Raw genomic sequence first — 25,676 nt, 5'->3', positions numbered from 1 at the left:
ACGCTGCTCCCCTCTGTCAGGTTAAGTACGGCAGCCAGGTGTCTGCAGCCCTGATGTTCCTGGAGACCCGTCTGGCTCTCGGGGTGTCCAGTAACTACAGCCTCAGCCTGCTCACCTACGCTCTGGCTCTGTCCGGCAGCTCTAACGCCGACACCGCACTCAGCCAGCTGATTGGACGAGCTGAGATGAGAGGTGCGATGGCAACTGTGTGTGTGTGTGTGTGTGTGTGTGTGTGTGTGTGTGTGTCTGTGTCTGTGTGTGTGTGTGTGTGTGTGAACTGAGAAGATTTATGAAATTCTCTGTAATGTACTTAAAGGACAAATCCGGCGCAAAATTAACCTAGAGGTTAATAACACATGTGTACCGAGTCGACCGTTCTCTGGGGTATGTTTTCATGCTAATTGAATGTGACCAGTTTTAGCGCAAACTGCTAATTAGCTTAAAACGCTAGTCATCGGGGCACGGGTAAAGTAAAAAGAAATCGCTATTTCTATACCACTAACAAGGCTCAAAATATCACCACACTTCCATGGTAGCATAATGAGGGTCCCTACATGTAAACCCAAGCATTGAGAACTTTGTAAGTGCACAGAGAGTTTATTAAAAAGATAGATTATTAAGACAGTACCGTTCACATATACAGGCGGGCGCCATCTTGGGAAAACAGTCACAACCAGTCGAACGACGAACGCCGTGCTTGAGCTATATTACTGGTTACTGGTTGCACGGCGTGACTATTTTCCCAAGATGGCGCCTGCCTGTATACGTAAACGGTACTGTCTTTATATACTGTCTTAATCGGTACACATGTGTTATTAACCCCTAGGTTCATTTTGCGCCAGATTTGTCCTTTTAAGTACAATTTTGAAATACTTGTACTTTACTTGAGTATTTCCATTTTATGCTACTCCATACTTCTACTTTTTACTGCACTACATTTATTTTGACATCTTTATTTAATAGCTACTTTGAAGAGTCACATTATTAAACAAAATATAATTAACTAATAAACTATAAATGTAATAAAGTACATTTCTATGGATTAAGCTAGTCCTGCATTCAAAATGTTACTTTTTTAAAGTAAAAGTACAAAAGTATTAGCATGAAAATGTACTTAAAGTACCAAAATTAAAAGTACTCTATATGCAAAAGTAACCCATTTCAGAATAATATATAGTATTGTATTTTAATTATTGATGCATTTATGTGTTGATCACTATAATGTTGCAGCTGGTAAAGATGGAGCTTATTTTATTTACTTTATATTCAGCTGGGTAGCTTGTGGTTTCCCCCCCGAAAATCCCCAATATATACTTAATAAATATTATTCTAACCTATTACACAATACACCATAATTTATTTGTTGATTATGTCTTGTGTCATTAGTCTGAATCTGCAAAGTAACCTAAGTTATTGAATTAATGTAGTGGAGTAAAAACATTTGCCTCTCTTTTATTATATTCCATTGAATCATGTGTATAAATGATGCCTGTATCTCCTCGGACTCTCCTCTGCGAGTAGATGGCGTGCCGATGTGGTCATCCCCAGACGGCGGCCTTTCGTCGTCGTGGCAGCCGCGCTCCGCAGACATTGAGATGGTGTCGTACCTGCTGCTCGCCCAACACAAACTGGGGCACGTCACGCAGGCTCTCAGCCTCATGAAGTGGCTCAGCCGACAGCGGAACCCCAACGGAGGATTCGGGAGCACTCAGGTGAGATACTGAAATTCAGAAAAGACCATAAACCTACAATAAAATGTATCCACTAACACAAAGTATTATGTGTGTATCACAGTAAACCCATCAATGAGCCACATTGTTGCGCTGACTGTCATGTTCCTTCATCCCCATGTACACACACACACTGTAGTTCATTTTAACTCAATACCACATTGGGATAAAATGATTTAATCGTGCAGCTCATCTAGACTTTCCAAATGTTATCGGACCAGATGATTCAAATTCTGATAGTGAAACGAGCCATTTTGCGGGGGTTGTGACACTCAAAAAAATGTATCCACTGATATACAGACGTCTCTTTTGCCATGCTAAATAATGGGAAAAAGTATTTTTGGGCCTCATGGCATCACACTACGGACACAGAAGTTGTAATTCCACTGTTTAGATACTATGTTGAATTGTTCAAATTCAAAGCCCAGCGCACTTCCTGGGGACAGGCTGTTCTAATGAACCATTCGTACATATAGCTATGAAAAGTAATGCACTGTAATTCATATGTATTCCATGTATTTATGACTGTATGCACCACATTGACAGCTGCTGTATAAGATCGTGAAGATCTGCGTGGGGAGGAGGTCGTGGTGGGTCTTAAAACACAGGGCTTTCAAGCCAGGGAGCGGAATTTGTTTTTTTTTCTAATCTTAATTAGTTGTTTTGGTGGCTAAACTTAACTGTCCTTGCTGCATGACACTCACCTTTTGTTGGCTAAACTCAACTTTATTGTCCGCTGAAACGACCATAACCTCACGGCGACGGGTACCCGACTTACAGTCACCTTTTGTCGGCTAAATCTAACTGTAAAGACCGCTAAACTTAACTGTCACGTGACTGGCCGGCAGTCGCCTAATTTCGTAGGATATCATACAAATGAATGTGCATCACTTTTGGTACAATATCACACGAACCCGTTCATGAGAATGAGTTGCTGGGGGTGAAACCAAATTTCTCTTTTGGGTCTCGAGCTGTACAAGTTTACAAAACCCTGCTTTAAAGGATTTAAGGCTCAGTCTAAAGTTGAAGACAATCATAAAGTGCATTCATGCAAGAAGAGAAATTCCCCTCTGCGTCACATCAGCAGGAGTCTGTGGTTTGTGTCACTTCAAAAGGAGACTGTGGCCGTCTGGGCATATGGCGATGACAGGACAATTAACCCCGCAGCACGCATGGACACACACACACGCAAACATGCATGACAAGGAAACAAAAAAGATCCAAATACTGCGTCAGTGGCTCCAAATATAGTACATTGAATAAAGCTTTTCCTCAGGCTTTGTCAGCCTAACATGACTAATTGTCTACAAAAACAGATGCACAGACAGACATGAACACACTCGCAAAACGACACGTACACAGCTGTAAACGGGACGTCGGCGGTTACTATCAAACCAAAAGTCTATCAGCGACTGGACTGTAACAGAATATTCCAGAGCACATGTATGACTCTGACTCTTGTGTCCTCTCTTAGGACACGGTCGTGGCTCTGCAGGCCTTGTCCACGTTCGCAGCTCGCGGCGGCTCCCACGACTTTGACCTCCACATCAGAGTGAACACCAACCCTATGACCACCGTCGCCTTCTTCCACATCGTCCAGGACAACTACCTGCTGCACCAGAGCCAGCAGGTACACAGAGACATGTCCCATTTATCAGAAACAAAAGCTGAACTGTTTGCAGTAATGATGATCAGAAACTTTGAAGAACCAATGAGAGCTCAGGTCACACAGAGGTGATGCAGATGTGTTAAATAGCCCCTATTATACTCCTTTTCAGCACCATATTTGTACTCCTAGAATAGGTTTACATACTTTGATGTTCAAAAAACATATAATGTTTCTCATACTGCCCATTGCTACAGCTCCTCTGCCTGAAACACTTTAGCTGTGTTGGAAACCGTTCCCTCATTCACTCACTCACTATTCCCTGTATAATGTTTATTAAATAGGGAACTATATAGGGAACGTCCAAACAAGATTTCGGACACTCACTGAAAATATTGTTGCGTCAGTTACGGCAGTTGCGGTTACACGTGTGCTCACATTATGCTCAAATGAGCATAATATGAGCACTTTAAACTGTCGTTATTTTTGCCGCTTAAAGAAACATAACAGGGTCATTAAAATCATTCAAACTTTCCACCCCGGCTCCGGTCATTTCACTTCATGTTGGAGCAGAAAAACAAAACCCAAACTCATCTGCAGGTAGAACAGTGTAATCTGTGGTATGTTGATCCATTTCAGATTGAACCAGAGAAGGAGCTGAACCTGAGGGTGTCTGCAGAAGGTCGTGGACTCGCCCTGTTTCAGGTACCGCCACAGAAACAACAAAACAAACTTTATTCTTAATTGTCACATAAGCAGCGGGGCTTCGAGTTGTCCGCTCCTCATTTTCATAAAGTTGAGGTTCAGGCTAATTTATGCAAATCAGGGGCGCCTGGCTCGACTCGCCGCCTTGTGATAACTCACGAAAATCTTTTAAACTGACCGTTGACGATCTGAAATGAAATAAAATAAAAACCAACTGTAGCTTATTTCTCGCCTAACACATTTCGGTGAACTATTTTTGTAAAAGTGAGTCTGAGACGAGAAAAGAGAAGTGTCCAATTAGAGCGCAGGAAAGAGGAAAGTGGAGGCGGGACGGGCACGGAGATAAGTAGTCTCGCATAGCCAGACCCTCCTCCACCGCGGCGTTGCAGAGGAGGGTCTGGCTAGTCCACACAGCATTCTGGGATGGGAGAAAAATGTGCTCTGGTTTATTGGCATTTCTGCCGCTGCAAAATAGCCTCGGGGAAGAACTTGTTTTGATGGAACATGTGTACATTCAAAAGTAGTTTTAATCGTGCAACAGAAAACTCAGATTGGACAGATAGTCTAGCTATCTGTCTGGATTTACCCTGCAGAGATCTGAGGAGCAGTTAACCATAGTCCTCACAAATCCAGAGTTTAGAACGCCAACACAAAGAAAGAGGAAGGGGACAGACATCCGGCCAAAAAGAAGGACATCCAGCGTCACTGGAGCCATCCCGGAAATGAAACGTCGTCAATATAGACTAAGCCAGAGATGGAGACTAGGGCTGCAACTAACGATTATTTTTATTGTCCATTAATCTGTCGATTATTGCCTCCTTTAGTTGTTTGGTCTCTGAAATGTCAGAAAATGGTGAAAAATGTGGATCAGTGTTTCCCAAAGTCTCAAAATGACGTCCTCAAATGTCTTGATTTGTCCACAACTCAAAGATATTCAGTTTACTGTCACAGAGAAGAAACTAGAACATATTCACATTTAACAAGCTGCAATCAGAGAAATTGTTTGTCGAATTCTTTTTATTTATTTTTGCTAATAAAAAATGTCTCAAACTGATTGATCGATTATCAAAATGGTGAGTAGTTGGCGATCAATTTCATTGTACCTGTTTTGCAACAGGTACAATATTTGACTCTCATAATATCAAAACAAGCTCGCTACAGTTTATAACGGATCTTTTGACCATCGCCAACGATCACACAGTTCAAACGGAAAGTGAGGGACATCCGGCGGAACCTCCGGCGGCACCATAACAATCCGGGAAATAGTAGACTAGGAGAGAAGCAGTGGACACAGCATGCAGTAAAGCAACGCAGAGACTTTCAGAGGGGTTTAAGATGTCCTTGTTGAAAACCATCTGATTTTTCCTTCCCGTGAACGCACCTCTTCCTCCGCCTCAGCTGAACGTGTTTTACAACATCAGGAGCGAGGGGCTGATGAGGAGGCGGCGAGACGCCGGCGAGCTCGAGGCCTTTGATCTGAACGTCGAGCTGTTTGACACGGAGATGGTCTCACATCTGTACATCTGCAGCAGGTGAGCAGGTTTCTCTCTCTCCACATTACATTAGGGTTGGGTACCGAAACCTGGTTCCACTATGGAACCGGTTCCTACGCAACGGTAGGAATCGGACCGGATTAGAACGCAAATTTCGGTTCCTCATTTCGGTTCCACTTAATGTGTCGACAGAAATATTTTCCCTCTGTCGCTCCGAAACGGACGTAAAAATATCACACTTTCTCTGTAGTCTACCGTTAGCTAGCTACCGTAAATGTAGGCCACTATTAAAATGCCATTTTTTCCCTCTGTTGCTCTAAAACGGACGTAAAAATATCACACTTTCTCGGTAGTCTACCGTTAGCTAGCTACTGTAAATGTAGGCCACTATTAAAATGCCATATTTTCTTTCTGTCGCTCCAAAACGGACATAAAAATATTAAGCTTTCTCTGTAGTCTACCGTTAGCTAGCTACCGTAAATGTAGACTACTTTTAAAATGCCATATTTTCCCTCTGGGCTCACCAAAACGGACGTAAAAGCATATTAACCATTCACTGCACGTGATCGCTAGTAAACATATTACCCTTGCTCTGCTAGTCTATTGTTAGCTAGCTAGCTTTTAGTGTATTTAAAATGCCTAAAGCTAAGCGGTCGAAAGTGTGGCTGTATTTCATGGTAATGGTCATTTTTTTTCTGCAAAAGAACTGCAGAAAAGTTAGAAGCTGGTTTAGTTGGCATACCAACTCAAGATTTATTTTGTTGTTAATAGTGTAACTGTTATTTATTGTTAAATTATTATAGTTGTGTATTAGGTGACTTATGTTTACTTATTATATATTTAAGTACTTAAAAACGTTATTATATTTTTAAATTGAAATAATTTTCAATTAAAGAGCCTTTCTTTGATGTCATTTTTCAGTTTTTCAAGAATCGGTTTAGGAATCGGAATTGTTTTAAAAGTACCGGTTCGGCATCAGAACCCTACATTACATAACCTAACAATAGCATAACAATCAACAGCACACGGTGGGATATCTGTCAAACTTTTCATTAAGCCACTTTACAAAACAATAAAACACAATGTGAACACCAGATGGGATTCTGAGAACAAGATTACACAGAAACAAAACTGCAACATTTAGAAAATGAACTTGATGAAAACAGTTAGCGTGTAAGTATCCATTCACTGAGAAAAAAGTACTTACATTAATATGCTGATATGAAAGAATTCACTTCTTAATGTATTGGCTTTTTACTCTGTCAAATCAGGCAGCTCGTACATTTTTGCGAAATGCTTTTAAATTTGTAATAGATTATTTTTCCCTAAAGGCTGGGACACATCGCCAAAGACACTCAGAGATATTTCAATTCAATTTTATTTATAGTATCAAATAATAACAAGAGTTATCTCAAGACACTAGAGTACAGATACAGCAGGTCTAGACCACACTCAATAATTTAGAAAGACCCAAACAATTCCAGTAATTTCCCCAAGAGCAAGTATTTAGCGACGAGGAAAAACTTTTTAGACAGAAACCTGGGACAGACCCAGGTTCTTGGTGGGCAGTGTCTGACGGTGCCGGTTGGGGGTGTGATGAACAGTGGCAATAATAGTCACAATAAAGATAATGGAACTATGACTAGAAATAGTAGTTGAAGTAGGTCATGGCATAGCAGGGCACTGCAGGGTGTATTTCAAATTAGTTGAAAGAAAATATCAGTATAAAAACTACACTTTAAAATGTAACTGTCCGGGCCCTATTTTAACGATCTAAGCGCACGGCGTGAAGTACCTAGCGCAGGTGCGTTTAGGGCGTGTCCAAATCCACTTTGACTGCGGAAAAAAGGGTCCGTGGCCGGGTGCATGGTTCAAAAGGGTTGTACTTGGTGTCTTCATAGGTGTGTTTTGGGCGTAACATGCAATAAACCAATCAGAGATCATCTCCCATTCCCTTTAAAAGCCAGGCGCGTTTGTAGCTTGGCGCATTGCTATTATGATGGTGGATTTGCACTGTAATGTTTTTATTTTTAATCTTCTGCATGTGTGTGTGCCCTGTGTGTGTAACAAGCATAGTGTGCTCGCGCTGTGCACAAGCCTAGGAGCATTTTACTAATGCGCTGTTAAAATAACAATGAAATGCTGCGTTATTGACTTTAGACCAGGTCTTTGTTGATCAATGGCGCGATCACTTCCCGCTGCCTCAAGATAGCAATACTCCCAGAATTCACCTGAACACACCTCCCTGTAAGACCAGCATGCCCATGGGCACAAAGATAGTCGCAGGTGCATTTGCTATTTAAACGACGTGGGCGCTGGACGGTCTTAAAATAGCAAAGACACTTGCGTCGGGCTTTGCGTCAGGCTTTGCGTCGGGCTTTGCGCCGCGCTGCAACGGGTGCAAGATAGGGCCCTCATTCTTTTTTAGTGGTGCCTTTTATGTTCAATTCAATGTTCAATTCGAATACTGAAAGCAACAGAAATACAGAACATTAGTATACTTTAAAAGCTGTTTATTTATCGGAAGTACTATTGTTATCTGTATCGAAATTCAACGTTATCACATATTTTTCTCATATCGTGCAGCCCTAGTAATCGTTACATCCCTACTGATGACTTAAATGTTCCCTATGTTTTTGAACTGATGGAATTTGTTTTTGTAACGTTGTCCTGCAGTCTGTCAGAGGATCTGGATCTGGCGGCGACGGGCATGGCCATCATGGAGGTGGGTCTGCTGAGCGGTTTCAGCCTGCGGCAGGACGGCGTCCCCATTGACCAGGTCATCAAGAAAGTGGAGACGGTGCCGGGGAAAGTCATCCTGTACCTGGACTCTGTAAGCTCGGCTGAAAACATCCTGGATCGCAGACGCTCGGTCTGACTCGGGTCAAAGACTAAAACGTGTGAATGTGTTTTCAGGTGACAACGGAGGAGATGTGTATACGGATTCCTCTGGTCGTGGAGTTTAAAGTCGCCAAAGTCCAGGAGGCCAATGTTGTCATCTATGATTATTATGAACCAAGTAAGAAGTTTCACAATCATCTCCATTTGTACTTTTTACATACATTTTTACTTACATTTGTTAAGAGTCAGTGGGGGTCCGGGGCCTTGTTGGTGAGGCTGACTGCAGAGTTTTGGGGTTTTGGTCCTGGTCCTGTATACACTTGATGATGTTGAACCTTTCACCTCTGACCTGTCCCCCCTCTCTTTGTCAGGACGGAGGACGGTGAGGACGTACACGTCAGAGTGGAGGAGCGAGATGTCCTCCTGCTCCTTCTGCGGCGGCGACTGCAGTCAGTGCAGACAAGACGACTATTATGACACCAGCGTGATGTCACACAGCAGCCAAAACGTCCCGATGCATGGCTTAACCCCGGCTCTGCTCCTCCTCCTCATCATCACCATCATGTAAATAAGTCCAACAGATGTTCAGCGTATGCAGATGTATACAGTTTACATACATTGTGTGACATGTTTTTTTTTAAATGCATTTGTTTTAGTCATATATCATTGTGTTATAACTTGAATGATTCACTGTGCAACAGAACTGAACACAGCCGCTAAATACTGCTGAGCTCAATGTTTATGTCTCATGGGAACATTTATTATTGATACACACATGCATATCCAGGGAGATTCTCCTACATGAATAATCTTTTATCATATGTGACCTTCTGGTTTCACTGTTTATTCTGCCTGCCACCTTGCATTCATTAAAATATGATTTATGTTTTTAAGTGCACAACGATGTATTAAAGGAACGCGCCGACTTATTGGGAATTTAGCTTATTCACCGTAACCCCAAGAGTTAGACCAGTCGATACATACCCTTCTCATCTCCGTGCGTGTTGTAAGGCTGTCTGACGGCTCCAGCGGTATCAGGCCAGCACAGTACATGCAGGTGAATGGTTCCAGCTAGCCTACTGCTCCCAATAAGTGACAAAATAACGCCAACATGTTCCTATTTACACGTTGTGATTTGTATAGTCACAGCGTGTACAAAAAACAACGTAACATGAGACACAGCCATCTTCTAACCGTAAACAAACCGGGAACTATATTCTCAGGCGGAAGAATATAGTACTTGGGTGGAATGATTTGCTTTGCAGCAAACCTGTCTGAGAATATAGTTCCCTGTTTGTTTACGGTTAGAAGATGACTGTGTCTCACGTTACGTTGTTTTTTTGTACACGCTGTGACTATACAAATCACAACGTGTATTTTGTCACTTATTGGGAGCAGTAGGATTACTGGAACCATTCACCTGCATGTACTGTGATAGGCTGATGCCGCTGGAGCCGTCAGACAGCCTTACAGCACGCACGGAGATGAGAAGGGTATGTATCGACTTGTCTTACTCTGGGGGTTACGGTGAATAAGCTAAATTCCCAATAAGTCGGCGTGTTCCTTTAAAGGACAATTCTGGCGCAAAATGAACCTAGGGGTAAATAACATATGTGTACCGTGTCGACCGTTCTCTGGGATCTGTTTTCATGCTAATCGAATGCGTCTCTAGCTTTAAACAAGCTACCGCAAAACAGGTGGTTACCTGCTAACGCTAGCTTTCGGGGCACTTGGTAAATCATTATTTTATACCACTAACAAGGCTCAAAATAGCACAACACTTACAAAGTTCTCAATACTTCGGTTTACATGTAGGGACCCTCATTATGCTACCGTTTAAGTGTTGTGCTGTTTTGAGCCTTGTTAGTGGTATAAAATAGTGATTTACCAAGTGCCCCGAAAGCTAGCATTAGCAGGTAACCACCGGTTTTGCGGTAGTTTGTTAAAAGCTAGAGACGCATTCGATTAGCATGAAAACAGATCCCAGAGAACGGTCGACACGGTGCACATATGTTATTAACCCCTAGGTTCATTTTACGCCGGAATTGTCCTTTAAGTTTTTGGACACTTTAAGTAAATACAGTGTAGATTTCTGCCACAGATTAAATGGGACTGTTAAATTTGTATATCCAAGATTTTCTGTTAAGTTTCTTCTTTTTGTTTTGTCTTTTTGTGTCTTCTGCCACGTTTTAGGAAAAAAAACAAGACAAAAAAAAATTTAAATTGGTTTAACTTTTGCTGCAACCCAATCCAACAACATCCAGCAATGCACTGTGTTGGCCAATCAAATACATGCAAGCACACACTCCTGGTAGTGTATTCTGCAATGTGAAAGGGGGGAATCCAGAGTTGTAAAATCCTGTCTTGTAGTTTTAGAAACTCTTCGTCAGAGTTTAGGTGTCTGTTGGTCTGGTGTACTGCTTCCCGATACAGATTCCGATACCTGAACTTGCGTATCGGCCGATACCAAGTACCGATCTGATGCCAGTGTGTCATATATTTTATTATGTTTTAACAGATCTGTGCATAAACTCCAGTACTTTCTGATACCGATACCAGCATTATAGGCAGTATCGGAGGCTTTTCTAATACTGGAATTGTTATCGGAACATCTCTACTTCAAACTCATAAATCTAATAATTACTCAAACAGGACTTCTTAAAAAAACAAACAACACATGGAAACAGGACTGAAAACGTGACCTCCTTGGATACAAAAGGCCTCTTTTTTTGTCGTGGATGAGACACATATTTCACGTAAATCCATCCTTTAAGCCTCTCTGTGATCCTTGGCAGGGTCCTGACCCGGGAGGAGAACCAGCTGTGACGGAGGACAGTGGCCGCCTCACAGTGTAAAACAACCCCAGATAATCAATAGGAAAGATTTACTCAGTGCACAGTGACCTTGGAGTCACTTTACTCAGACTGTGACAAAATGAACGACCAAACACGAGCAGGAGCCCAACAGGAACACCTCCCATAAATCTGCATACTAAAGCAGGTATGCTGCCTCGTGGTACCGAGGCACAATAAATCCCTTTCGACAATCACAGCGATGGGGGCATGAACGTTAACGACAACTTCAAAAGATCCCGTGATGATGGACAGCTTGAACTTTCCAGTTGAGAGAAACGGCAAGCTGAGACGAGAATATTTAACCCACATGTGGACGGGAGGAGCAGGTGGGATCGATACCGCCAGCATTTCTCTGCCCTCGGGCATTTTACGGCCCTCAGATGTTCTGCCTCATTACAGCTGACCTCCAGTCGCGGTGCACAAGGCCCACACAGTTTGGGATCATTCAACTGTACAGACTACAGACTAGTGTAGCTTAGTCTGTTGCCGTGCAACGTGGAATCTCCATAGACAGTATGGGAATTCCACGTTGCACATGGTTCGACTAGTCATGACTGGTTTTCAAGATGGCTCCCGCAAGTAAACATGAACGCGACTGTCTTTATAATCTATCTTTTTAATAAACTATCTGTACACTTACAACGTTGTCAATGCTTCGGTCCACATTTAGGGACCCTAATTATGCTAACGTTAAAGTGTGGTGATGTTTCGAGCCTTTTTAGTGGTATTGAATAGCGATTTAATTTGAGTGTCCCTATGCCCTACATACTAGCATTGTAAGCTAACCAGAGGTCCGCGGTAGCCCCGTTAAAGCTCCAAACTCATTCAATTAGCATGAAAACATGTCCCAGAGAGAGACAGAGTAGGTACACAACAGTTAATTTAATTTATACTGTTTATTGATCCCCAGTGGGGAAATTACAATTTACACTCTGTTTAGTTAGAAATCACTACACACATGCCTGAAATACACACACATGCTCAGGACCTATTCATGCACAAATGGAGAGATGTCAGAGTGAGTGGGCTGCCAGTGCTGGACCAGCGCCCTGAGCAGTTGGGGGGGGGGGGTACGGTGCCTTGCTCAAGAGCACCTGGCAGTGCCCAGGAGTTGAAATGGCATCTCTCCAGCTACCAATCCACACTCTGTACTTTGGTCCATACTGGAAATTGAACCAGCGACCCTCCGGTTCCCAACCCAAGTCCCTACGGACTGAGCTACTGCCACCCCCATTATTAATTTTTCCGTTTTGCGCCGGAATTGTCCTTTAAGTTGGAAATGGTGTGTACCTTTAACCCTCCTGTTGTCTTCGGGTCAAATTTGACCCATTTTCAAAAAGTTTCTATATCCCAAATTTGGCTTTCTATCAACCAAATTGTCAAAACAAATAACGTGGATGGCATACAACGCTCTTCACAAGTAAAATATATGATCAGTTGACTATTTAATTGAATTTGGGTGTTTTATTAAATTTTATAGCATTTGAAAAACAAAAAAACAAAAAACGTAAAAAAGTGCAGAAAGAATCGACAAAGACATCGGAAAAAGTGACAAAAATGTCGGGCAATAAAAAAAAAAAAAATAATAAATCAAAATCAATCAATTATCAAAATAACGTGACCATTTCACGAACTGGCGTGAGACCGGGTTGAGCGGTCATATGTTGCGTTCTGTCGCAACATATTCTGTCGTTTAGGTATGAGGACGTGTTGTCTAAAAAATGTAAAACTACTTGGTTATGTTTAGACACCAACACTACTTAGTTAAACCCAGAAAGCAATCGTGGTTTGTGTTAAAGTCAGACGCTATTTCACTTTGTTACGCATGTGACACAGAACAACCGCACTCATTCCCAACTCGTCAAATAGTGACGGTCAGAGGTTGGTTGGGGTGGTGGATGGGTCAAACAACACAGGGCTGGAGACCGGAGTTCATGTCCCGCTCTCGTCCCGCATGTCACTGAAACGTACATGTTGTAACCTTACCCACGATCTTTTCCTAAACCCGTTTTTGTGCCGCATTTAAACCTACGTCACTACCCAGAGCGTCAAAAAATGACACGGCAAGAATGTGTTGCACAGAACGGCATTCTACTTCCGGGATGAGGAAGTATGGTTAACTTCTCCTCAGATCTCTGCAGGGTAAATCCAGACAGCTAGCTAGACTATCTGTCCAATCTGAGTTTTCTGTTGCACGACTAAAACAACTTTTGAACGAACACGTTCCACTAAAACCAGTTCCTTCCTGAGGCTATTTTGGCCTTAGCGGCACCCATGATGATTGTGAATGGTTCAAAGAAATGCCAATAAACCAGAGCATATTCTGTGTGGACTAGCCAGACCATCCTCCACAGTGCGGTGGAGGAAGGTTTGTTTGTTCCGTTAATTTAAAAAAAGAACATGACCCATCCACCACCCCAACCAGCGTCCTTATTTGGCGTTCTTATATTTCTTCGCCTTACTTCCTGCTTTACTCCCGTCATACTTACTACGACCACTAGAGGGTGCCACCACTATAAACATAAATATAGGTCGTAATTGCTGCTTAAACAAACGTCTTATGCGGGCATTTTTCAGAGGAGGACCCACAGACTGACACTACCATCCATAGAGACACAGATTTTGGACTGTTTTGGATTCCAGAGCGAACAGAGATCAAAACCACCATGCCGGGGCAGCACGCTCATCATCGCTCAGCCCTGAGCGTGTATCAGATCCTGTCAGAATATAAACACAACCACAGAGGCAAAATATTTCCTCCTAACTCCAAATGCTGGCCCTTCAGTGCATCATCTGTCAGCAGGCAAAGCTGCTCCACATGTACTCAGTCAACACATGCACTACAGACCGCTTCGCTCATTCTCATGGACATCAAACAGCGCAAGTATGTCACAATTACATAGTGCCGGCCGGGGCTACCATATTTCAAGAGAAAGATGAGTCACTAGAACGTGCAGCTGCCGACATCTGGGCTCAATCAGCAGCCGATTCTGGAGCAGAGAGGTTGTTTCTATTGGATAAAAATCTGACAATACTCTCAAAAACTCACATCCTCCTCCAAAGGACGTTTAGTCCCCAATCAGAGGAGAACAAAGGAAAGAAAAATGGGAAGATGTGACTTTATTTTTTACTGATTGCATGATAGAAATGTGCTGAGGAGATGGATGGATGGATGGATGGACGGATGGACGGACGGACGGATGGGTGGATGGATGGATGGATGGATGGATGAATGAATGGATTGATGGATGGATGCATGGATGGATGGATGGATGGATGGACACATGGATGTATGGATGGATGGATGGATGAATGAATGGATGGATGGATGAATGGACGATTGGATGGATGGACAGACAGATGGATGGATGGACGCATGGATGGATGGACAGATGGACGGACGGATGGATGGATGGACGCATGGATGGATGGATGGACGGATGGAGGGACGGATGGATGGATGGATGAATGGATGGATGGATGGATGGATGGATGGATGGATGGACGGACGGACGGATGGATGGACGCATGGATGGATGGACGGATGGACGGACGGACGGACGGATGGATGGACGGAGGGATGGATGGATGAATGGATGGATGAATGGATGGATGGATGGATGGATGGATGGATGGATGGATGGATGGATGGACGGACGGACTGATGGATGGAATTTTAAAATATCATGGTCGGAAATTGTACTGTTACTGTCACGATCCTGAGTTTGTTTGTTTCCTGTTTTATTTTTTTTGTATTTTTGTTTCCTGTCGCATTTTGCGACCAAAATTTGAGTGTGCGACTGAATTTTACATCCAGTCGCACATGTGCGACTAGTAAATTTGCCCCTTTTTTAAACGTCGAAATTTCGGTACCTGAGAGCGTGTAAGCTGAAGCTTATCTGTCCTCTCTGAAAATTGACAGAGAGCGGAGCTCTGACACAAACGCACGCACACGCATAGCTGCAGACGGTGCAAACTACGTCGGCTCTGCAGTTTTGTTGAAGTCACAGTGAGTCACGGAAATGCCGATAAAGTGGTTTCAAGTGTCGCGGTGCTGTTGACGTTACACTTCCTAACAGGCACAACGGTGGTTCTGTGCCCTGGTGAATGACTGACAGGCTGAGGTTATAAGGCAAGGCAACTTTTTTTCTACAGCACCTTTCAGCAACAAGGCAACTTTATTTCTACAGCACCTTTCAGCAACAAGGCAACTTTATTTCTACAGCACCTTTCAGCAACAAGGCAACTTTATTTCTACAGCACCTTTCAGCAACAAGGCAACTTTTTTTCTACAGCACCTTTCAGCAACAAGGCAATTCAAAGTGCTTTACATAAAACATTAAAGAGCAGTTAAAAACGGTCATGAAAATAAAACAGGCTAAAAAAAGAATATACAAATACAAGAATAAAAGTTACAGTGAGTAAGAAATGAATAATTATTCAATTTAATAGGTTGTAGGGATGGGTTTGGGAGGAAGAGGATTTTGTTTAATTAATAAAATAACAATGTTCTAAGTACATAGGATGAATAGGTTTGACAATAAGTTTTACAACTGAAATAATTGTTTTGTAATTATAGAGGGAAAGTACCAAAAAAAGGTACCGTTGGGTAACGGAACCAAATTTCAGGTATCTGTACCAATATTGGTTCAGTAGTAGCCTAAACAATGCATGTTTAATTTTAAGTTGAATTCATTGTAATTGTAGACTAGAGCTGGTATATATATATATTTTTTTTTTGTTTTTCATGACAGCGATGGTGCTGCCAGTTAACCTTCTATGTTGCATCTTCAAAAGTGACACTGAATTTGAAACAGCACATTGTAATTTCTGCATCTATTATCAAAGTATTTATTAGTAATACAGTGGAAATTAGTAGAAATGTGAATATTTGGTTAGCATGTTGAATTACGGTGTGTGCCCCTAAATTTTCTGGTTGCGCCCCTAAAGTTTTCAGTTGGGGGCCACTGTGCTCCTAGTGAAAAAAGTTAGTCTGGACCCCTGGACACATCAGGAGAAAATTAACTTTTTCTTTCTGAGAAACAAACTCTCACGAGATCTGGCAACACAGATAAGGTAACGGCCTAACAAAACTAATTTTTGTAATGCAAAATATGTCTTTTAGCTGTGTAAATATCTAATGTTAGCAAAAGAAAATATTTATAAATGATGAAAATATAACTTTTTGTCCATCCAGACAACGTTCGCTACACTTTCAAATGAGGCCACTTTAGGAGACAGGAAGTGTGTACCGTTTCATAGTATTGGAGCAGCGCATAATGCGCTATCTTTAGTAATAGAGGGTACATCCCATGTCCTTTATTAGATAGCTCCTTGGCTGAAGCGGAAAACGTTCTGGCCCTCCTTTGTGAAGGCCGTCTCAAAGTTCTAATTCCTGCCCCAAGGAGCGAGGATGGAAGAGGGATCGCTGAGGAGCTATGAGCGAGGATGGAGGAGGGATCTCTGAAGAGCTATGAGTGAGGATGGAAGAGGGATCGCTGAGGAGCTATGAGCGAGGATGGAGGAGGGATCTCTGAAGAGCTATGAGTGAGGATGCACGAGAGCAGCCTTCCTGGAAGCCGTGCAGCTGAAAGCCGTTTGCTAACTCCGCCCATACAGCTGACTAATTCATGTGACGCTTCAGAGGAAAGGATGTCTCATCCCTATAAAAAACATATTTCCTCTCTTCTTGCATAATTTCCTCGCGTCTCTCCCATGCTTCCTCATTGGGACGGACTAAGACGCAAGAAAGGGAAGCAAGCGTAGAATCCGTGGAGGCAATTTAAGTGAAGTGAGATGTGTGCATGTGTTTTCCTGCCTTTGTAATTGTCTGCCCCGCTCTGATGTGTTTCACCTGTTCATCAGCCCTCATGTCACCTGTCCCTCGTTACTACCCTTGTTGCCTTGTGTATTTGGTCTGTGTGCTCCCTTTGTCTGCTGTTAGATCGTCGTCTCTTCTCGTGGTCTGAAGTCTTGCCTGTTTCCAGTGATTAGTTTCCTCGCGTGTTTCAGTGTTCCTGCTTTTCGTTTGGATTTGCCTCTGTTCTCTGCCTGTATTTGGACTTTGAGCTAGTAAATTTATTTTCTCCGCCTGCTTCATCCTCACCTGTGTTCAGCATTTGGGTCCAAACCTTCATTCCTGAAACCCTGACAGTTACGGCATTAATAGTACTAGTATTAAAGTTTTAAAGATAAAAAAACAATGTATAGGCTACAATAATGATCAAATAATGGGCAAAAAAGCTATACAATCGCATAATCTTTAAAATTATCCTCATTTAGAATGAAATAAAGTAAATTATTAATTAAATTCTTGATCTGATTTTCCTGTTTCTTAATTTCCTTTCTATCCTTTTAATGTGTGTTATTGATTTCTATATGTAGTTCTTATTCAATGTAAATAAACTAGACTGTCCTTCCCCTGAAAAACACCTTCCAAAGTTTATGTTCAAGCAGCAATTACGAGCCATACTTACGTTTTATAGTCTGTTCATTTCTAGTGGTGGAATGTAACTAAGTACATTTACTCCAGTACTGTACTTAAGTACAAATATTAAGGTACTTGTACTTTTACTTGAGTCTTTTCTTTTCATGCCACTTTCTACTTCTACTCCGCTACATTTCAGAGATAAATATTGTACTTTTTACTCCACTATATTCATCTGTTACAGCTTTAGTTACTGGTTACTTTACACATTACGATTTTTGCACACAAAACACATGTAGTTTATAAGATCTGATGTTTTATTCTAAAGTAAACTAGCAACAATATAACGGCTACAAGTCCAGCTGAAATAATTAGACCATTATACACACAACTGTTTGGATCCTTTACTCTTTCTAAAATGGGATTTTACTTTACTTTTAATACTTTAACTACATTTTCCTGATGATACTTACATACTTTTGCTTACGTGACATTTTCAATGCAGGACTTTTACTTGTAACAGAGTATTTTTACAGTGTGGTATTAGTACTTTTACTGAAGTAAAGGATCTGAATACTTCTTCCACTGCTGTTCATTTCCCACAGAACTCTGATCCCTCTGCTGTTCCCAGCTCTGCCAGTAGGTGGCAGTCTTGCTCAGGGAAAGAAAATCCAGGCATGAACTTCTCCAAACGACAACTTTCCATGGCACAAAGGTATCTACAGGAAACTTTTTATAGAGGCTTTCACATGGGCTGCGTAAGTTGAGTCTGAGAGAGTCGAGCCTCTCTGGCTGCCACTGTTAATGGGAGGCAGATGGACCTGGCCCGCACGCTGCAGACTAATGAGGGAAATCTGGAACCAGTGCAGGTTTCACACAAGCAGGCAGACTGGATGCTGATTGTATATTTTGCTCTGTCGCTGTCAAACACACAGGGGGGGTGATTCACTTATTCTGCTCAGAGTAATGCAGCTTGACATTTAGAGACTATGGAAAAAAAGAAGCATTCATGTCAGATTATAACACTTTAAAATGTCACAAAGCTACATCTCTAGAAATATTCCAGCAGGTTTAAAGGTGACGATTGGATTTTTAAGCACATTGTTTGACAGATTTTTTTAAATGTGTATTTCAAAGTACACAACAATATGGAAACAAGCTGATGTTAACCGTAAACCAAGCTGCTTTTTTACAGCCTGAATGTGGATTTGAACTGAGCCGAGAGAGAGAGAGAGCTAAGTCAGCCTGCATCGATTACATGAAGTAAAAGTCTGTGTGAGACGCTGCGCTTGTGGAAAATATGTTACATGTTTTCTGGGGCAGTTTGACATATTTAATATCTCTGAAAACGTCTGGAAACAAGATGTAGAGAGAGAGAGAGAGAGAGAGAGAGAACCCTTATATTGTACTAAAACAAAAATATGGACAATCCCTTTCATTTTTAACCTGCATTAACAGATTCTGTTGGCCACTAGTGGGCAGCAGAAACAAGTTGTGACAACCCTGTCACCTAAAAATTATGTTCCCATACAACGAAACTGCATTCTCAATTAAGTTTTGAGGGAAACATAGTTTGTACCGGATTATGCTTGTCTTTGACGTATTGTGCTTTCCATTTATCTCGGAATTTAGAAGCCGGAGCTGGGAATGACGTCACACCCAAGTTGAATGCATTCCATTTACAAATCTGATTTTTCATTGTGGGGTATAGCTCTAGCCAGGTTAGCCATTATTGGCAATACCAGTTGATAACAACGCATTACGCAGATCTTTGTGCATACAAACAGCGTAACAGCATGTCCACAGATAGAATATGGACAGGACTGTGTGTATGACTGATTTAGTGAGACACAAATAAGACAGAAGTGCTAAAAAACTGTATGTTACTCCAGCTTTCACAACTGTTGATACACGGGGCATCCACGTTGGATTTTGAGCTCAGGTACTGCGAGGTTGTCCGAGTTCCGAGCTCGGAAATCCAAGGTCAGGGGGTATGTTTTCTGACTTTGACCTCGGAAAATCCAACTTCTGCAGAAATTGTTTTCACATCACCTACTCCTAACACGAAATGTCCTGAATTTTCACTGAGAAGTTCCCTTACATTGGTTCTCAAAGTTTATCCAACACAGAACTTCCATTGAGCATTACATCTAAAGCCAGAAGTAGGTGTTACACTAAGCCAGCCCTACGGCTTAGAAAGCCAAGTAGACCAAAAGCATCCAGCTGTGTCTAAATGCTCTCCACTGGAGACAGTTGCAGCCACTGGATGATTGATCAAATGGAACGCACTAGCATCACAAACTTTAGTTTCTTCTAAGTTCTGTGGGTTTAAACAGCTCTTGTCTGCACGGCACAAATTTGCAAAGAAGGAGACACAGAAGGTTTCCTGCAGGAATTAAGACGTCAAATGACAGCCACTGGATGATTGATCAATGCTAAATAAAACAGATCAAACCTGTAGGTTTACATTGACGATCAGTCCAACAAACAGTTTGGCATTTGAGTGTTGGCTTCACGGGTAAATGTGTAACCTCAGACCTCCCAAGTGGCTCTTTATTTTCAGTCTTGAACTCCAACAGCCAACAGACACTGCAATCAGCCGGCTGTGATGTCATCTCTGTGGGTCGTCCAGGAGATCAGCGGTTTAAATCTGACCGCTGCTCTCAGGATGTGATCGCCTCCACAGTTTGTTTTCTTTGGTCTCAATCAGACTGGAAAAGTTGGATTCTTTATACTTGGCTCTTTCAGCTTCACACTGACCAACTAGGAGTGGACCACGGCTTGTAAATCAAAGTTAGATTTTATTGGATAGAGTTTTGGGTAATAAATCATCCTGAACGGTCTGAGTTTTTGGTTGTTTTATGGAGTCCAAACCAATTTGTTTCCTGTCAAACTCAGGATGATCAGCCTGACTGTCTCCAGTGGAGAGCATTAAGACACAGCTGGATGCTTTTGGTCTACTTGGCTTTCTAAGCATGATGATCAGCCCTGTAAAATCCATAGGGCCTTTATTTTGTAGGATCTGGATGGCTGGCTGAGTGTAACACCTACTTCTGGCTTTAAATGTAATTCTCAATGGAAGTTCTTTGTTGGATAAACTTTGAGAACCAATGTAAGGGAACTTCTCAGTGAAAATTCAGGACATTTCATGTTAGGAGTAGGTGATGTGAAAACCATTTCTGCCAAGGTTACTTAAAGGAGAAATCCGGCGCAAAATGAACCAAGGGGTTAATAACACGTGTACCGTGTCGACCGTTCTCTGGGACATGTTTTCATGCTAATCGAATGTGACCAGTTTTAGCACAAACCTCTAATTAGCTTATAACGCTAGTCGTTGGGGCACGGATAAAGTAAAAAGAAATCACTATTTCTATACCACTAACAAGGCTCAAAATAGCACCATACTTCCACGGTAGCATAATGAGGGTCCCTACATGTAAACCGAAGGGTTGTGGAAACTATAATCTCTATAACAGATATCTGCATGAGAATGCAGAAGCTATAGGCAACAGGGCAAAATGAGTTCTGGTTTCTGTTTGTAGTCTGGGTAGCATTGACCGATCCAGTTTGAGCGGGCTTTGGTTGCATGCAGGTCAACAGTCCGTGTGGATAGCAAAAGAGGCAGAACGCATTGGCCGAAATGCAATCTTGGAACCAATCAGCTATCATCTGACCAACAAGTCCTCAAAACCATATGACAATGTCGTCGTTTATTCCTACTCTCTAATTTGACCCACAGGAGCGTTTTCCGTCTCATATCTAAACCAGAGAATTGAACGGTTGCGTTGTTAACGTTGTGAAATGGTCGCAGTTTGGTTAGGTTTAGGCACAAAAACTACTAAGTTTAGTTTTTAAAACAATATCAGCAGTATCGTGGTTTGAATTAAAATCAGTACATGTGTTATTTCTGCTTAAGCACATGACACAGAACGTGATGTAGCTCCGTTTGTTCCGTTGTAGATGTGCACGGGGCCTGTCAGATCGGCTCAGGGTCCTGCGTTTATGTAACAGAGTTAAAAACGTAGTGTATTGTTATATATGAATTTCGCCAAAAAATGAACAGCCTTGGTTAATAGTTGTGAATGGAGCCACCCTTGGCCATTTGGTGTACTACAGATCTGCTGTGTGTAGTCTCGTGCTGCTTCCCTACCCGATCAGAGAAGCTGTATACTTTTGATCGGGTAGGTTCAGTGTACAAAGTACTTCACCCAGTATATCAGTTTTCTAAAAGTAAATTGATGTTTAGGTTGATAACGTTGCTGTATCTAATGTGTTATATTATTCCCATGCACTGTAACGATCGTACTGCATTTTGCATGTTTTGACAGAAAGTTGTTAATGTTTCTTTTTGACCGTGAGTTTCTGCGTACTGAGGCTAACGTGGCTAGCCGTAAAACTCTGCTAATCACGTCCATACATTGGAAGCAATATTACTCTGTGTCTATCATGTGTGTATGTTTAATCTCAGTATAGTTTCGGTATATGTCTGAGACAACAGCGTATGTTAAGTGAGTATTCCCGAACGTTAATTAGTTGTCGTTCCATGTGTTTTAACATTCTGTCTCGCGTGCCTCGCTTGCTAGCAAGCACGGATAGTGTACAATGGGATATTGACGTAGTACATGTAGCCTATGTAACGCAATGCATTCTTTATATTTTGTTTGTGCAGAACCTGTAAATGTGTACACCAAAGCCTGAAGACAATGTTCTGATTTATTTTCCAAAGGTATGTGGCTCCATAATGTAATTAGGTTTTAATGAAGTGCTGTAACTTATGCACTTAAGCTGCAGTTATGCCATTCTATATGAGAAGTTTAAAAGTTATGATTCAGATGATGGTTTTGTATGCATTTTCTATTGCTGAAAGAGTGAGTCTCTGTTGTCAGAGAAGCTGTATACTTTTGATCGGAAGCTGTAAATGTGTACACCAAAGCCTGAAGACAATGTTCTGATTTATTTTCCAAAGGAAAAATAAAAAAAAGAGGAAAAAAAAACATTTCGCCTCTGTCCCCCTGATGCTTGAACACTGTTAAATTTACACATGGCGTATCAAGAAATTGCGGTCATTCCACCAGCCACGACAGAAGCAGCTCTCCGCCCCACTCCTCTAAAAATATGCACTGATTGTGTACTACTACTATGAAGCCCAAAATATGTTGCCGACTAGAAATTGCTAGTATCAGCTAGTGCTGGCTAACGTCAACGTTAGATAGCCGCTAGCTAACGCTAGCTAGAAAGGTTTGTCGTGACTTTGCCTGGAATGCTACCAAGTTGTGAGTCATGACTTGAAGTCGTAACTTATGGGCTAAGAAGTGTGTGTGTGTGTGTGTGTGTGTGTGTTTTTGGGTCCGCCATTTCTCTAAATCCTGACAGTTAAACATGCCCAACAGAGTGGAACGGCTAATGCATCCAGTCAATTTTACTCACCACTCAAGGTTTCTTCCTAAAAGGGAGTTTTTCCTCACCACTGTCGCACTAAATGCTTGCTCTTGTGGGAATTACTGGAATTGTTGGGTCTTTGTGAATTATAGAGTGTGGTCTAGATCCACTCTATCTGTGAAGTGTCTCGAGATCAAACATCATTTCAATATCTGTTTTTCTTGTAATAAATAATTTGATACTAAAGGTAAAAAGAGGACAAAGATACTGATTCATTAAGGACAAGTGTTTGTGTTTGAACATGAAGGTTTGCATGAACGTCATCTATGAATATTAATTGTCATTATGGTTGAAGTTGTAGTTCGTCAGACGTGAGTGATCATATGAACCTGGCTGATACCGACAAAAGAAACCAAACAGAAAACATTAGTCAGCATTACAGCAAATTACAGCTACATTTTAATCAACAGACTTTCTGCTGTATGGTAGCGCACACACACACACACACACACACACACACACACACACACACACACACACACACACGTTAACTATTAAGAGGGATTTAATGATTAACACGTGTTTGTAGTTTGCAAATTTACAATTTTACAGTCTAGTGCAAGAGAGACGAAAATTAAGCTTTAACCCAAAATGTAACTGCAGGCAGCAGAAAGGCTGCATACAGTCTTTTTGTCTTTATGTATCCATGGAGCCTTTTGGAAGGGCAGGACCTTATGAACGATGATGCAGCCTGCAGAAAGTCTACAGACCGAACATCCTGTGCAGCAGCTGAGGAAACAAGCAGCATTGTGACTGTGCATTTCTGTTATTGGAGAAATGGATTTTTAATATTTTACGAATTCACGTGACGCTTCAGAGGAATGGACGTCTCATCCCGCAAAAACACATTTCCTGGTTTCCTCTCTCCTCGCATGATTTCCTTGCGTCTCTCCCATGCTTTACTCTGTGGGACGGACTAAGACGCGAGAAAGGGAAGCAAGTGAAGCAAACGTGGATGCAATTTAAGAACCCGGGACGTACCCACAGTGATATCGTACCACTAAACTTCCATCACTTCACACTGCAGGGTGAACAGTCAAAATAACTACACCAACTTCCAAACTCCTTTCAGGCTGTTCAAACAACACAAAGGACAGTTACATCAGATCCTCCGCATCAGCAAAAAGCAGAAATGTGTTTACGACTCCACTTCAGGACACATTATCTTTTCTATTTCTCAAAATATTGCATGCAGCTCGACATCTGAAACATCTGGAGAGCCCCAGTTCGAGCCAGATTCCTATGAACGGAAGAGCTGGCGTTTTGTATTCCATTTGAGCCCAGCATGGGGTTTATATGTAGGCAGCTGCCATAGACTTATTAAATCACCAATTAGAGTAATGAGAAGCAGGCAGCGATGTTTATTTTCAGTCATGTGTCGTCGGCGTACATGTTGAACGTGAAAACAAACTGGACAACGTGAATGAATTGCAGTAAGCTCATCTCATCAAGAGAAAAATGTCAGGGGGGATTCAGCATCAGTACAAGCTGTACGGCTGCAGACAGGCCGGATTCAGAGGAAACATTAATAACCGGGACAAATAAACATGCAGGGTTTTGCCAAGGTGACACAATATTAGCTACTGGTTTCCCAGAACCATTACTAAAAGATAATTGCTTCCATTTATCGGGACTGCCTCATGCAGCTCTTTGCCCAGAGAGCCATTTAAAAGAGCTCAACTACCTGGTCAGTGATTATTACCACACAAACATGAAGCACTACTTCACATTTCAGTGACGTCGCATCATGTCAAACGAATGTCTGCACTCAAAGTGAATCGGTTTATTTCATATAACGAGTGACACAATAGAATAAAGGTGTATCGTCAGCACAAATTACAGATCATGTATTTCTGAAAGGTTTAACCTTTGTGTCATCTTCCCGTCGACCATGCAATTTACATTACATGTCATTTAGCTAACGCTTTCATCCAAAGCGACTTACAATTGCTATATATATGTCAGAGGTTGCACGCCTCTGGAGCAACTATGGGTTAAGTGTCTTGCTCAGGGACACATTGGTTGATGTATCGCAGTGGGAATTGAACCCGGGTCTCCCACACCAAGGGACACCAAAGGCATGTGTCATATCCACTGCGCCATCACCAGTTGACCCAGTATTTCTTTCTTTTTTGGAGGTCTTTTTCAACACTTTTCTTGCTATTCCTAAAGTTATTGTCACGTATTTTCGGCGTTTTTATCACGTTTTTATCACGTTTTTATCACGTTTTTCCAAGTTTTTTTCCGACATGTTTTTCAACGTTCTTTTATCAATTTTCAAACGCTATAAAATTGAATAAAACACCAAAATTCAATAAAAGAAGTGAAGAGCAATGTATGGAACCATCCATTATTTCTTTTTTTGACAATTTGGTTGAAAGAAACCCAAATTTCTGATATAGAAAATGTATGAATATGGGTCAAATTTGACCTGAGGACAACAGGAGAGTTAAATAGTTCGGTCAGATAGTAACTTCCAATCAGGAGGAAGGCAGTAAAAGCGCCATCAGGAGGCATGTAACATAATTTCCTTTAGAAAATATAAATTTCTTACGTAATAATACAAATGAGTTCTTTTCA

General features: G+C 41.7%; 2 protein-coding genes across 2 annotated transcripts in view; one reads left to right on the top strand and one right to left on the bottom strand.

The window, feature by feature from the left end:
* cd109 (CD109 molecule) overlaps nucleotides 1-9,285 on the top strand; it is a 37,054-nt gene extending 27,769 nt beyond the window's left edge. Inside the window, exons 26-33 of the mRNA XM_031293063.2 lie at nucleotides 21-192; nucleotides 1,522-1,712; nucleotides 3,205-3,360; nucleotides 3,976-4,041; nucleotides 5,440-5,573; nucleotides 8,211-8,367; nucleotides 8,451-8,553; nucleotides 8,747-9,285. Coding sequence (XP_031148923.2) covers nucleotides 21-192; nucleotides 1,522-1,712; nucleotides 3,205-3,360; nucleotides 3,976-4,041; nucleotides 5,440-5,573; nucleotides 8,211-8,367; nucleotides 8,451-8,553; nucleotides 8,747-8,943 — 1,176 coding nt within the window. The 3' untranslated portion in view covers nucleotides 8,944-9,285. The remainder of the gene's footprint in view (nucleotides 1-20; nucleotides 193-1,521; nucleotides 1,713-3,204; nucleotides 3,361-3,975; nucleotides 4,042-5,439; nucleotides 5,574-8,210; nucleotides 8,368-8,450; nucleotides 8,554-8,746) is intronic.
* The window catches only part of LOC116045413, a 977,204-nt gene that overhangs the window by 128,450 nt on the left and 823,078 nt on the right, over nucleotides 1-25,676 (bottom strand). The gene's annotated exons all lie outside the window — the stretch shown is intronic.

The sequence above is a fragment of the Sander lucioperca genome, chromosome 19 (assembly GCF_008315115.2).
Source record: "Sander lucioperca isolate FBNREF2018 chromosome 19, SLUC_FBN_1.2, whole genome shotgun sequence".
Classification (NCBI taxonomy): Eukaryota; Metazoa; Chordata; class Actinopteri; order Perciformes; family Percidae; genus Sander; species Sander lucioperca.
This window is presented reverse-complemented; position numbering and strand designations above follow the sequence as displayed.